The 15,418-nt window shown below is 39.2% G+C and overlaps 1 protein-coding gene across 2 annotated transcripts in view; it reads right to left on the bottom strand.

Moving 5' to 3' along the window:
* LOC136857245 (non-lysosomal glucosylceramidase) overlaps positions 1–15,418 on the bottom strand; it is a 203,154-nt gene that overhangs the window by 99,317 nt on the left and 88,419 nt on the right. For both annotated transcript variants that reach the window (XM_067135737.2, XM_067135738.2), the window contains one exon: positions 11,411–11,517. In XM_067135737.2, coding sequence (XP_066991838.2) covers positions 11,411–11,517 — 107 coding nt within the window. The remainder of the gene's footprint in view (positions 1–11,410; positions 11,518–15,418) is intronic.

The raw sequence follows: 15,418 nt of genomic DNA, 5'->3' as shown, positions 1-15,418 counted from the left end.
ACCATAGTTCCAATCCAGGTTGCTTCTAATCATACTATTCTTGATCATTTTCGACCACCTCAGTCCAGGTCTCCATCTAACCCTCCCACCTTCTATCTGGGTCTCTATCGTCCGCTTTGGCATCCTTCCCTCTTCCATCCTCTTTTAACATGTCCAAACCATCAAAGTTTATCCCTCTCTATTCTACAATAAAGCCTTTCCACTCCTGACATCCTCGTTTCTTACTCTGACCTTTCTTGTCTTTCATATCACACTTCTTAAAAATTTCATTTCACTGGCAAGTATTATTAACACTAATTTCAATTTGTTTGTTATTTTCTTCTATGAGCACCATTATTGTTTCTCTTATGGGAATGTTTGAATACAGTGCAACCCCAATTATCAGTTTTCCTGGATTATTTGTTCAAATTGCGTAGTACCATGGGTATCCTAATAGAATGATACTTTAAAAATCCTGCATTATCTGTTCCTTGGAGAAATTATTTCTTGCATCAATCTAGCAGAAATTTTGGTCCCATTAACGCTATATACTCAAACATCGATCAAACATTATTCACGCTGGGCACAATCAAATATAATGCAGTTAAAAACTTTTGAGAATCGATACTTGCACTCAAAATCACAGTCTCAAGTACAACATAACATGACGTTAAAAGTTGAGTAGGCCTAGTGGTATTTATGCAGTACAAGACTAACAAAATCTAACTTCATAACATATTCTTCTTCTTCTTTTTGCCTCATGACTGAGGCGTCGTGACTATCATAATATTCAGCCCTCTAGCCGATGAACCATACTCCGCCATTCTTCCCTATCTAAAGCTTTCAATGTGGTTGCTCTGAGAGAACTCTGTAGGGGGCCGTTCACCATGTCAATCCATCGCGTTGGTACTCGTCCTCGTCTGGTTCCCTGGACTTTGCCTTCAACAATCAGCTTTTGAAGACTACCATCTCGGCGCATTATACGCCCAAAGTAGCGTACAATACGCTGAAAGACCTTACACGATAGACAAACTTTTATCTGAAGTTGGTTCAGGAGTGATGTGTTCGTGCAATGAGCTGTCAAAGGAATCCTTAACATTTTCCTCCAGCACCACATTTCAAAGCATTCTATCTGTTCACGATCATATCTGAGGATGGTCCACGTCTCTGCGCCATACAAGAAGACTGAGAAAACTAGAGATTCAACGAACTTCTTTTTTGTATTGATGGTGATGTTATTATCTTTCCAGATCTTCCGCAGACGGATCATTGCTACCTTTGCTATTTCAATTCTTTGCTTTATTTCATGTTTGGAACCACCAGAATTGGATAGTAAGGAGCCTAGATACACATACTGATGTACAACTTCACACCCTCCAATCTGTTTGATATGTGGACTGTTGTTCTTACGATCAACAATCATGACTTTGTTTTTTGGTCGATTTAGGTGTAATCCAATTTCTAGGCTTGCTTCCTCTACTATCTTGATCAGCTCTGTCAACTCCTCTTCAGATGATGCTATCAAGGTGGTGTCATCAGCAAATCTCAAGTTATTGATCTTGCATCCCCCAATGGAAAACCCTTTGTCCCAGCCATCTAATGCAGTTCTCATTGCATATTCACCATAGAGATTGAAAAGTAACAGTGACAGGATACATCCCTGGCGAACTCCAGCCCTTGTACGAAACTGCTGAGACTGTTTGTTTTGAATCTTCACAGTGGCTGTATTTTCCTTATACAAGGACTTGAGAAGATCAATCAAATGGAGTGGCAAACCCATGTCATGCGATATAGATGTTGATTCCCATAGGGAACATGAAATATTTGTCCTGAATGAGTAAATTTATGATACCAATATAATGGTCCGTTATTGGACATTATAAATTTTCCAGCTAACTCATTCTTGGTTGCCTGCGTTTTGCCCTCATGTGCTAAGTTGGGCTCATCAGTTGGTCCTTAGCACACCTACCAAGACGCAAGGCTAGTGCATACCGTGGAGGCCACTGCACAGGCTAGTTGAAGCCACCAGCAGTGCCAATGCACTATGAGAGACTATGTCTCACTTCCAAAAATTGATGCCTGCCTGGCCATCAGATGATATAGATGTTAATTCCCATAGGGAACATGAAATATTTGTCCTGAATGAGTAAATTTATAATACCAATATAATGGAAAATTTATAATGACCAACATAATGGAAAATTTATAATGTCCAATAACGGACGCTTCAGGTAGCCTGTGCAGTGGCCTCCACGGTATGCACTAGCCTTGCGTCTTGGTAGGTGTGCTAAGGACCAACTGATGAGCCCAACTTAGCACATAAGGGCAAAATGCAGGCAACCAAGAATGAGTTAGCTGGAAAATTTATAATGTCCAATAACGGACCATTACATTGGTATTATAAACCCATGTCATCCAAAATTTTCCACAGATGGTTCCATTTGACAGTATCGAAGGCCTTTTGGTAGTCAATACAGCACAGGTATACCGGAACATTGAATTCTCTAGCCTTTTCTATGATTTGTCTTAGGCTTAAGATCTGTTCTCGAGTGCCTTTTCCTTTCATGAATCCAGTCTGGACTTCAGGAATTTGATACTCTAGGAATGCCCGGAGTCTCTTGTGCAGGATATGAAGCATAACTTTAGTGGCATGTGAAATCAAAGCAATTAAGCGATAACTTCCAAATTTTTTCCTCGATCCTTTCTTGTGGATTGGGACTAAGATTGACTGTACCCATTCCTCGGGTCATCTTTTAGAATTCTATATTGCTTGACAGATTTTCAACAGCATTTCAATTCCAGCATCGTCTGTAGCTTTCAAGACTTCTGCACTTATTCCATCAGGTCCACACGCTTTTCCAGTTCTCGGCATTTTCAAAGCCATTTCTACTTCATCTCGGAGGATGTCAGGTTCAGGATCTGACTGTTTGTCTATCTTCACTTGGTCTTGTGCATTACATTGTTCACTGTACAGATCCTGGCAGTACATATACTGGTGACCAAATAAAATGAACAAAAGGATGGCTATGTGATGCCTATGAATCTTCGCATTAATGTCCTGTCATTGTGGTAATTAGAGCAAGTACTGGAAAAGCGATCAGCAGTGAAGTTGCTTGAAAGGTCATCTTTTATTTATTAATTAATGTCTTTCTGTACATGGCGGGGCTCAGGCTATGAAGCCTGCTATTATGCCAAACCATATAATTATGCACCTGCATAAACATAATAACTGAACATTATAACTACTTAAAATTAAAAATAAGTTAATTATAATTTAAAGTTAATGTGAAATGTAATTTGAATGAAATGTAAAGCATCATAAAAATCATTTTAACATTTTAAAATTAATTTATAATATTTACTATTATTAAAGCTATATCTCGAAAAATATAAACTATAATGTTTCTAACCTTACATTGACATTTTATTCATTTAACTTAATAATCTAAAATTTAAGGGTGCTTCTAAGAGTAAATTAATCTGAGTGAAGGTAAAATTTCCAGCACATTCTTCTGAATAGCTTTAGGTTGCTTATGTCTCTAATTTCAGCCGGGAGAGAATTCCAGGAACGTATGGTCCCCGGTACAAATGACTTGTTATACGTACTACTGTGATGAGTGGGGATGGACAGCAGGGTTCGTACTGATGACCTTGAGGGTGTTCTACCTGAGGGAGAGAGGTAGTTGAAATCTATTCTCAGATAATGTGGTTTACCTGTTCGCAGTATTTTGTGAAGAAGAGAAACAGCATGGTACTTACGTCTATCACAAAATCTTAACCAGGACAGCTGATGGAGGAATTAGCTGATGTGGGAATGGAGCGGAAGATTTAGAATGAATCGAATGCAGGCATTATGCAGCCGTTGAAGTTTAGAAACAACTTATGTTATTATAGACTACATCACCATAATCAAATATTGGTAGTATTAGTCCTTGAATGAGCAGTTTCGTGGTTTTGACAGGTAGAAAATCCCTGTTTGTATAGTGAGTGTAATAACCGAATACACGTTGACAAATTTTTGTTACGTGCTCTGACCAACTTAAATACTTATTAAAAATTATTCCAAGGTTCTTAACGGAGTCTTTCAGTACTATAGGTGTTTCATTGATCTTGACAACCGGTATGTTGATGCTTTCTAACTTGGCATGCGCTTTTCTAGATCCTATTATGATGGCTTGCGATTTTAATGGGTTTACCTTCAGGCAGTGGCTACTAGTCCATTCATTAATGTTAAATAAGACTTTGTTTAGTTTCATGGTTGCTTCTTGTATGTCATTCGGCTTGGTATGAATATACAATTGGATATCGTCAGCGTATAAGTGATATTTACAGTTCGTCAGTTGTTCTGATAGGTCATTGATGTATAGGGAGAACAGAAGTGGTGATAACACCCCACATTCACCTGGTATTGTTCAGGGAAACCACAGAAGTCGTAACGCAGTGTGTCTGCTACAGCTGGAAGGAGACACAGGGTGTTCCAACAGTTCTACTTGAAGATGGAATGAGTTTCGTCAAATGTTCATACTTGTAAAAAAATCTAAGCTTTTTCCAGGGATAGCCGTTTATTTTTGACAGACTTTTTATGAGCAGCTTTTCGGCTCTTCTCTCAGGGCACTAGTTACTGGGCTTTCAGACAGGAATAGTCTCTTGAGAGTTTGCAATATGCTTGAAAGATTTCTCATGTCTCATGATTTGAGATTTTCTTACTGCTGAGCATCGCCATGGCTCTCTTCTAAGTGTTACCATATAGGCCCGAATATAAGATGAGTATTTTTACGCTTCATTTTCCACATTAAAATGTCCTTATAAAAACTGCAGTTGTTTTATATGTGCAGCCTAATAACATTTAAACATGTTGTAAAATTTCCCAGCTACACTGGCATGTGCAGCGAGTGTCTCAACACGCTTTGCAGCTGAGCTTATTATCACAAATAAACTAAAATTTCTTGAACTTCGATGATTCCCCCCCCCCAATTAATTTTGTGGCGGACAGAATCAAATTCGAAAACTTTTGAGAATGGATACTAGCATTTGAAACCATATTCTTGACTGCAAAATCGAGTAGGCCTAATGGTAATTTATGTGGTAAAAGACTCACTGTACAAAAACTTACTGCATATACCAGCGACAAAAAAAGATTTTACCATTATGTTGGGCGCTTTTGTATCGGATGTGCTTTATTTTCTTCTTCATCTTCTGATTTTGGCCTACTTTGGACCATGAGAAACAACTCGTTTACTGGTTCATCTTTTCTTCTCCTCCCAGAAATTTTTCATCCTTGACTAATGTGTTTTATTTTATTAAATTAGAGAATTAAAAAATACTTGTTATCGATAGTTGCTTGGGTTGGCATTACTTAGTAGCATATTTTTTGACGAACTTGGCAGATCAATGTAATTGACCTGAAAGAAGTTTTCATGGGAAAGTGATGTAGTTTCCACAATAAAACTGCATTTAATGTATTGAGATTTTTAACTCTTGTAATTTATGTAGGAGTTTTTGCAAAATTATAGTTACATATATTTCTTATTGTGATGTGATGTTTAGCCAAATTATTGACAGTTTTAATTCGTTCCCGGATTTTCTGTTTTCCCATCCATGCTTTTTCTTGCCAGGAATATTTCCAGTGATGAGCTTCTCTATGCTCTCCTCTCCATGGCGAACTATACAGCCAAAGAACTGGAGAATCAGTTGCTTGCAGATTATTGACAGCCTGGTTTTGATGTTAAGTTCCTCCAGAATTATTAGTGCCGAATGCTATCCCAGGTATTTGGTGCATTCTCCTCCAACACCACATTTTGAGGAGACAATTCTCTTCAAATCTGCAGCAGTAAGAGTCCGTGTCTCTGCCCTGTAGATGAATACTGAGAATATTACATATCTAACTACTCGCAGTTTTATAATGATGGAGCAATCCTTCCATAAATGTGTCCTAGTATTCTTAGCTATGGCAATTCTTCTGACATCAGTATCACAGTTTTTCTTGCTACAGAGGACTGAACCAAGGTATAACATTTCTGTAACAGGCTATATTTCTTGGAACACACGCATTCTACTTAACAGATCTGCCCAGTCAATTACTATCATCTTCGTTTTTTTACATATTGATTCACAATCTCATCTTGGTACTCACATTTGTGAGTGAGGAGCTCTTTCATTTCCTTTTCATCTCTGGTGATGAGTACAGAGTCATCTGCATACCAAAGATTTGCAATCTATCCATCCCTGATAAGAAATTTACCATTCTATCCATCAAGAACAGCTCTCATTATGTGCTCACTATAGATACGGAAGAGCATTGAATATGAGAGTGAGATAAAATTGACAGAGAAATTTACAACAAACATTTTACAGTGTTAGAAATGAAGGCATAATAAACATGAGTTGACACTGTTGGATGTGAAGCATACGTGTTCCTAGAAATCGAAGAGAGATTGAGTTGTCTAAAGATATTGACCATATTGACTTAAGTATTAGAACCCCTGACTTTTCAGGACAAGGAAAATTTTCAAAATTACAGCTTGCATATAAGACTCCTCCAACTAAACTCTTCAAAGAAGAACAAGTATTCCAGTTCACAGCTTTCAAATTAAAAGCTGTGTCTTCAGCAGAAAAACCAGGTGTGAAGCCAGCAGCCAAAAAATTTAATATTCAACCTGACATGAACAAATATTGGTGCAACCAAAATGAGAAACTGAAATGGGCAATTAGAAGAGCACAGATTTTTTTGTGGTGACTTTTTCTTACCTTTTGTAAATATCCTGAGATCAAAACCGAAGTGCTAGAGTATATAATTAAGTTGAGAAAAGTTTCCTTTTTGTAACTCATGATATGATTGAACATAAAGCACTGGAAGCTGGAAAATATACTGAATATCAGTCAGCAAAAATATATGCACTTTTCTTTTCTGATTTTATGAAAGGAAGAATTCATACTGGAAAAAGAGACATTAAAGCAAACACCATCTCAAATGTGAAATGAGAAAGACACATCAAAACAAGCACCATCTTGAATGTGAAATAATCTATAATGTGAATAGCAATATAGCAAACCAGTGAAGACTACAAACGATATACTGATGGTCTTGCTATAAAATAGTCTATGATTGATCTGTCAACTGACAACTAGCAACAGGTGTGTAGTTAAGGTAACAAAACACAGATGGTATATTATTATATACATATATATAATTCGCTGGGGCCATCAAGGACCACGTTAAGTCTTGTTGCATTTGACACTGAACTTGGCCTTCTTTAGAGCCCAAACTTCCCTCATTCTTTGTGAGTGGGCCTGCTTACGTTCTTCTGTCCAAGGGGCACCGTGTCTTCTCTTCGGTTGCTCGTCTCGGTTTAGCCCGTTCGTCAATATTTTCTTGCGGAAGAGATCTCTGTTAAGGGCGTCTTCAGCTGAGATATGTAGCATTTGCAGGTCTTCTTTGGTATTTCTAAACCAGGGAATTGTGGTTTTGGGGTTTGAATAAAAAAAGTGAAAGATTTCTTTAGTTAACTTTCTTCCGTCCATTCTTTTCAGATGACCGTAAAATCGTGCCCGTCTTTTTCTGATTGTAATACTAAATTCCCATGAAGGGAATTAGATATTTTTCCACCAATAGAGCATATCAAAAATCTGATCAAAAATTGGATGTATGGCTTTTCAGGCGTTTGCTCTATTAACCAGCATTAATGAAAAGCCATGTCAGCATTAATGCTGGTTAATAGAGCAAACGCCTGAAAAGCCATACATCCAATTTTTGATCTGATTTTTTTCTGACTGTGTTGGTAATTTTCTCTATTTTGCTGTAGACTTCCTTGTTGGATCTCTTTTGATGGATTCCACTTTTGTACTTTGATCTCAAGATTCCTCTCACAATTTTGCGTTCTCTTTTCTCCAGTTCTTCAAGGAGTCCTTTGTTGGCATTTAGAGACAGGGTTTCGGCTACATATAGAACTACTGGCTTCAGAACTGTTTCATAGTGACGTATCTTGGTGTTTTGGGAAAGGCATTTTTTGTTGTAGATTGTGCGGGATGTTTGGTAGGCTATTTCCAGTTTGCGTACTCGCTCCTGAAGTGCTTCTTTGTCCAGTCCATTTTTCATGATGATCTTACCCAGGTATTTGAATTTGTCTACTCGGGTGATGTCCCCGTATTTTGTATGGAGTTTTGGTGGAGCCTCTTTGATGTTAGTCATTACTTCTGTTTTCTCAAACGATATCTGCAAACCAGTTTGTTCGGCAATTTCCTTTAAAATTTCAACTTGAGCTCTAGCGGTTTCTATGTCGTTTGAGAGAACAGCAATATCATCGGCAAATGGTAAGCAGTCTGTTGTGATCCCCTTGGATTTGGTTCCTATTCTCAATGGACTGTAGTTGGTTTCCTGTAATCTCACCCGCCAGGTTCTGATGATCTTTTCAAGAACACAGTTGAAGAGTATCGGGGATAGCCCATCACCTTGTTGGACTCCTGTTTTGATGTCAAAGGAATGCGAGAGACATCCGTGGAACTTCACCTTGGATTTTGTATCGGTCAGAGTGGCTCTAATTAATGCCAGCAGTTTCAAATCAACTCCAAATTCATTTAAGATGTTTAGCAGGACTTCCCGGTCAATGGAGTCGTACGCTTTCTTAAAGTCCACAAAGACAGACACATACTGCTTGGACCTTAGTGTACAATATCTGATGATCGTTTTGAGATTTTGGATCTGTTCAGCTGTTGAGCGACCTTTTCTGAACCCTGCTTGGTATTCACCTATTTGATGTTCGACTTGTGCTTCCAAACGCTCCAGGATGGCAAGTGATAGAATTTTGTAAGTCATGGGTAGCAAAGATATTCCTCTGTAGTTGTTGATGTTCTTCATGCTGCCTTTTTTGTGTAATGGATGGATCAAAGCTATTTTCCAATCTTCGGGTAGGGTCTCCTTGTTCCAAATTTCTTCTATTTGCTTTTGCAAGATATCAAGTGATTCCTCTGGGGCATATTTCCATAGTTCTGCTACTACTGAGTCTTCACCCGGCGCTTTGTTATTTTTGAGACAGGCAATGTGGCGCTTGATTTCATCTCTGTCGGGTGGTCTGGAATCTGGGTACCTGAGTAAGGGTTCCTTGGTCTCAATGGCGCTTTGCGGTTTAGAGCAATTAAGTAAATTCTTGAAGTAATCTGCCAGAATGCTGCAATTTTCTTCATTTGACGTCGCCAGTGTGCCATCCTTTCGCTCAAAGCATAGAGATGGTGGTTTATATCCAGTGAGGTTGCGTTTGAAGGCTCTGTAGTACTCTCTGCTTTCATTCTTCCTAACGTTTTGTTCTATCTTTTCAATGAGAGATTTTTCGTATTTACGTTTCTCAGTTCTGAACACCCTAGCTGCTTGGGCACATTGGGTTTTGTAGGTTTCCCAATCATTTTCTGATTTCGTAGAGTAGTACTGTTTCCATGCATTGAGTCTTTCTTGGAGGACTAATTCGCAGGTACCATTCCACAAGGCATGCTTTTTGCTTCTCTTGATTTCTGCAACGTCTTTGGCGGCCTCAACAAGGAGACTTTTGGCGTTGTTAAAGTCACAATCATTTGGTCTAGCCTTCTCCTGGAACTCCTCGAACCTTTTCCGAAGTTTATCATTGTCGAAGCATGTGATCTGTTTGGTTGTCTTCCTTGTGTTTGCGGGAATTGGTTTGAATTTGATAAGAGATTTATAATGATCAGAGGCCACATTAATGCTTTTCTTTACCTTCACATTCATAATCTCAGGGCTGTTTCTCCTGGAGATTGCAACGTGATCAATTTGGAACTCTCTGAGAGCTTGGACGGGAGAACGCCAAGTCATTTGCTTTCTGGGTAGATGGCGAAAGTGGGTCGACATGACCTGCAGGTTGTGATTTTCGCAAATGGACACCAGTCTTTTGCCGTTGGGATTGGTTCTTTTGTGAGCAGGGTAATTTCCTATAACTTTCTTGTACTTCTGTTCACGACCTAGTTGGGCATTGAAGTCACCCAAAAGAAGCTTGACATGGTGTTTGGGGATTTTGTTTAATTTTTCATCTAGTAGGTCCCAGAAATTATCAACTTCGTCTGGATCAGACTTGTTCTTATCGTTTGTAGGAGCATGTGCGTTAACTAGGGCGTAGGTTTTGTTCGTGCATTTAATTGTGAGTATAGACAATCTGTCATTCACAGGTTCGAAATTTGCAACCGATTTAAGGATCTTGGTTCTAACAGCGAACGCGGTTCCAAGCATCACAGCTCCATTGAGGATTCCTCTTTGCGCTTTGCTCTTGAAAAATCGGTAGCCTTCGGATTATTATTTATTATTATTTAGCGTATGATGAATACAATATTATTTACAATATATACAACTACCATCTCAAGCTCGTAACTAAAGTTCCATGTCAAAATTTAATAGCCAGAGAAGAGCTTCGTTTGAGACACAGTTTAAGTCCTCAATAGAGCCTCTGTAACTACGCAAAGGACACTCAAATGCAAGGTGTTCCACTGTCTGTTCCCCTTGTCCGCAGTCACATTGCGGTGATGTCTTCCATCCCCATTTGAAGAGAGTGGCTCCACATCTACCTTGGCCGGTCCTAATTCGATTTAGCATCCTCCACTGCCGTCTGGGAAGAGAAAAACCATCTGGGTACCTGTTTCCTGTAGGGCCATTATGGATATCTGATTTTCGTGAAGAGCTTATTATTATTATTATTATTATTATTATTATTATTATTATTATTATTTGTGTCTTTATTAAGTGGCAAAGTTAGGGCTCTTGGCCCTCTCTTACACTTAACCACATACAGTTTTTTTTTTTTTTTACAGTATTAATCTAAAATATAATTGTAATTAACTACTGTTATTGAGATATGTAAGTCAGATAAGGAATTACAATAATACAATTAATTAAGATTACTACTAAATGAAAAATTATAGGATAAATTGAGAGTGGATAATAACAAAAAAAATATCAACTTATAACCTAAAGAATATATCTACAACTAGCTTAAACGAAAACTTATTCCTAAATAAACTGCGGCAAGTGTATGGTATAGTGTCTAGCATAAATGAGAGTGTAGCTGTTGCTCTTCATTTGCTAGTTTTATTGCATTAACAGTCCATCCAATTTTAAGATTTTATTACATATTACCTACTACATTTTTGCTGAAAATAAAATGTGTCCGTTAAGCAAGGACATTTTTCTCAAAATTTTAAAGGGAGTGAGGTCCATCCATTATGCGGTATTGTCCGTTACGTGAGCAAACATGGTACGTAAACCTAAGTCATGTGTTCACCATTTACTGTTATGCAGGCCTAAAAAACCACATGAACACCAAGCAAAATGGGAGGTTCTATCATATTGAACACCCTACACTTCTTGCAGCTGTAAAAATGGAACAAAAATCGGGTTTGATATATGAGTAAGTATGGTAATACCTGTGATAATTCTCACCTTCTCACTTCCTGCAATCCCATATGTACATGGCATGCCTTTAAAAGACTGATGTATTAGTACTCCACCATGGCCAGGCTGATGGAATGATTCACTCCAGCAGCCCCCTACAATCGAACAAAAGAACATTTTAAAATGTATTAGAACGAACAACTGAGAAGAGTTATATTTTGTTATAGGGGAAGCTATTTCTTTTCAATTACAACACAGTTAATTTATAATGGCTAGGTTCTTCAGTCTGTCAAAACATATTTACGATTAAATGAAATTGAGAAAATACCTGAAAAAGAAAACATTTAACAAAAATTATACCCGAGAAAGAAACAATAAAATTAAAAATAGAATGGCGTGTTTCTTTCTTGAAAGAACATAATCAGATTCTATCAAATCAAACTTTCTTTTAAAATGAATTGACTAATTAAGGTATGTAAAAACATTTGTTAAAAACCTATGTCCAAACTTCTAATAATTATTGAATTGTTATAATGTATATTAACAAAGTACTCCTCATATGGTTCTTCTCTCCTCACTAGTCCCCCTGAGAGTGCGATGTGGTGCAATGCACTCTCAACAGCGTTGAGCCAGCTGGCTTGTTTATCGGTAATTTTCTGTTACATAGAATTTTAAGCCTTAAAGTTTGATCCACTAAGAATGAATAGCATATAAGATACATGTAAAGAACAAAAAACGACCAAAAAACAAACAATTTCATGTACTACTTTCAATACATGCCCGATTCAATGAATCCCGTTTCGTTTAGCCTTATCTCTGGATTCCCTAGCATATTTTGCACTTCCTGAGCCATTTTTTAGTTTGTTGTAGTCTCTCTCGGTCAAACTCCTTCATGGCATTGACACAATTCCTTCCTACTTTTAGTCATAACTGCTGTAATACACAACTCCTACGTACAAACACTATACTGCTAAAAGTTTCTTGACACCCGTTATGTATGGTAATGTTTGCTTACAGCTAAGGTAGAGGTACTGTAACCGTGATACTGCCTTGCTGTAATCACAGCATGGTATTAGCAAAAGAATGTGATGGAGGAATGAGCTCAGTGACTTTTGGCGTGGCATGATTATAGGCAGTCTCCTCTCCCATAAGTCAGTTTGGGAAATTACAACCTTGCTGAAGATTGCGAGATCAAATGTAAGTGAGATTATTGTAAAATGGAAACAACAGCAGCATAACCAAGAACTGGCAGACCACATGAAATTACCAACAGGGACACGCGAGTACTGAAACTGCATGTCACCAGTTGGAAGACACCACACCAAATTCCAAAGTGCGTCCGGCAACAGAGTCAGTACGAGAAACCATTTATTGAGAACTCTACAAATTGGGTTTCCTTGGCCAGACAGCTGCACACAAACTGAACATCACCAGATCACAGGTGGTGTAAATAACTGTGCCACTGGACTCCTGAGCAACAGAGGTAAGTCTATGGGGAGTAATAAATCACACTTCACTATCTGACAATGTAACAGGGAGTCCAAGTATGGACGATGCCAGGTGAATGCCACCTTTTTGAGTGTGTACTACCAACTCTAAAGTTTGCTGGAACAGGCATCATGTAATAAGGCTGTTTTTCATGGTACAAACTAGGCCCCCTAATTCCTGTTCAGGTACCACTGGAAGGTCAATGGATAAGAAACAATTCTAGACAATTCTGCACTTACCATATTATGGCAATAGTTCAGAGAGGGCCTATTTCTGTTTCAACAGGATAATGCCCAGTACATAAAGCAGCATTGTTAGATGACGTGGGGGTTGAAGAAGTGGACTGACCTGCTCAGAATCTGATCTTAACCCCACTGAACGTCTTGAGAATGAGTTGGAATGCCGATTGTGAGCAAGACTAAAACACCCAGGATCAGCTGGTGATCTGCTCATGATTCTACAAGAAGAATGGAAGGCAATTTCTGTGGCTAAAACCTTCCCTGAAGAATTGTGACCATGATAGTAACAAAAGGCTGATTAAGGCCACGTCCGCTTCCTTCCCATTCCTAGACATTTCCTCTCCCATCATTGTCATGTCCGACTCGTTGGCTGAATGGTCAGCGTACTGGCCTTCGGTTCAGAGGGTCCCGGGTTCGATTCCCGGCCGGGTCGGGGATTTTAACCGTCATTGGTTAATTCCAATGGCCCGGGGGCTGGGTGTTTGTGATGTTCCCAACATCCCTGCAACTCACATACCACACATAACACTATCCTCCACCACAATAACACGCAGTTACCTAGACATGGCAGATGCCGCCCACCCTCATTGGAGGGTCTGCCTTACAAGGGCTGCACTCGGCTAGAAATAGCCACACGAAATTATTATTATCATTGTCATAAGATATATCTGTGTCGGTGCGACGCAAAGCAAAAAACAAAAGGCTGGCCATTGTTGTACTATAAATGTTATGAGATTTAACTTGTGAATGGGAATCTGTCTGGAAACTTCTGGAAATGTACTGTAGGTACACACTACACACCATTTATATATACAGTATATATAGTCTTCATACTTATCTGAGCATTTGATTTTAAGTATTTCTATGCATCTATTTTGAACCCCCCCCCCCCCATAGCACTTAACGCCCTTGAAAGGGCTTTGGCCTGCCCAGCGACCGCTGCTCAGCCCAAAGGCCTGCAGATTACGAGGGGCCGTGTGGTCAGCAATCCTCTCGGTCATTATTCTGGGCTTTCGAGACCGGGGCCGCCATCTCACCGTCAGGTAGCTCCTCGATTATAATCACGTAGGCTGAGTGGACCTCGAACCAGCCCTCAGGTCGAGAGAAAAATCGCTGACCTGGCCGGGAATCGAACCTGGGAGCTCCAGCCGAGGGGCAGGCATGCTGCTCCTACAGCATGGGGCCGGCATCTATTTTGAGATAGAAGAAATTGGGTCATCTGCCTGACATCAGTAAGTGGCAACTTGCTCAATTTCACTATCGTCCACTAATCCTCTTCCACCTACATGTTTCTACAATGGTCCACAAGATGGATATCAGTCGGTGTCTGGTCAGGACAATAGTACAGTATCTTTGAATAGTCACAGAGTGACTTCTCAGGCATAAGGTCTGGAGTTAAAATGCAGCAACACGCCTATTCACAGCAACTCAGGTAATTTTAAACTACATTTTCAAATGTCACTGTGCCTGTTTGACACATAAATTGACTTACATTAAACACCTCAAAGTTTAACTATTCATCTGCCAGACTTACAATTTTTCAATTAATGTTGGGATAGTGTGGTTGAACTGAGGTGTGGTCTAATGGCCATAAGGTTAAGTAATGGTGTATTCATGCTCTGGTTTGGCAAAAAATGGAAATGAAGTCAGGAACAATGCACATGTAAGCGGTCTCGTTACCTTACATACTGAACCACTCCTTCTTCTGCCCCTTTTCTCACATCATGGTGGGGTTGAAGGTGTGAACTGTGTTGCACGTGTGGACTTCACCCAGTTTTACGTCCTGATGCCCTCAAAACGCCAATCCTATGCGGAAGGATGTATTTAATACTGCGCATTTTTGTGGCGATTGGTAGTGTGATGTGCTTTGTGTGTGTCTGTGTGTGTGTGTCTGAAGAGGAGTGTATTGGAACAAACACAAACACCCAGTCACTGAGTCAGAGGATTTGACCACACACATTTGAAACCCCTGACCCAGTCGGCAATCAAATCTGGGACCCTCTGGGCTTCGACAGTGCCATTCAGCCAAGGAACCAGACACTTACTGTGCCACCTATGACCAATAACACTACGTATCAAAATTTGACCAAGTTTTCCTTTTTTCTTTTTTTGCTTAATTGGACGGTGTTTTGCATCAACCGGCTAAGCGCCAATTTTTAAAAAATGAGATTTTGATGCCACCTATTACATAGGACAATGAACTATGTGTACGCAGGGTTTTGGTGCCTATTCTTTAATGACAGTCTTAATAATATAGAAAAACATAAGCAACATCATCCAAATCCAACATTTGTATTTTGCAACAAACTGCTATGAACACAGATCCTTG

This window comes from Anabrus simplex, chromosome 1 (genome assembly GCF_040414725.1).
Source record: "Anabrus simplex isolate iqAnaSimp1 chromosome 1, ASM4041472v1, whole genome shotgun sequence".
NCBI classification, from domain to species: domain Eukaryota; kingdom Metazoa; phylum Arthropoda; class Insecta; order Orthoptera; family Tettigoniidae; genus Anabrus; species Anabrus simplex.
The sequence above is the reverse complement of the archived record's forward strand: the minus strand, read 5'-3'. Positions and strand labels throughout refer to the sequence as shown.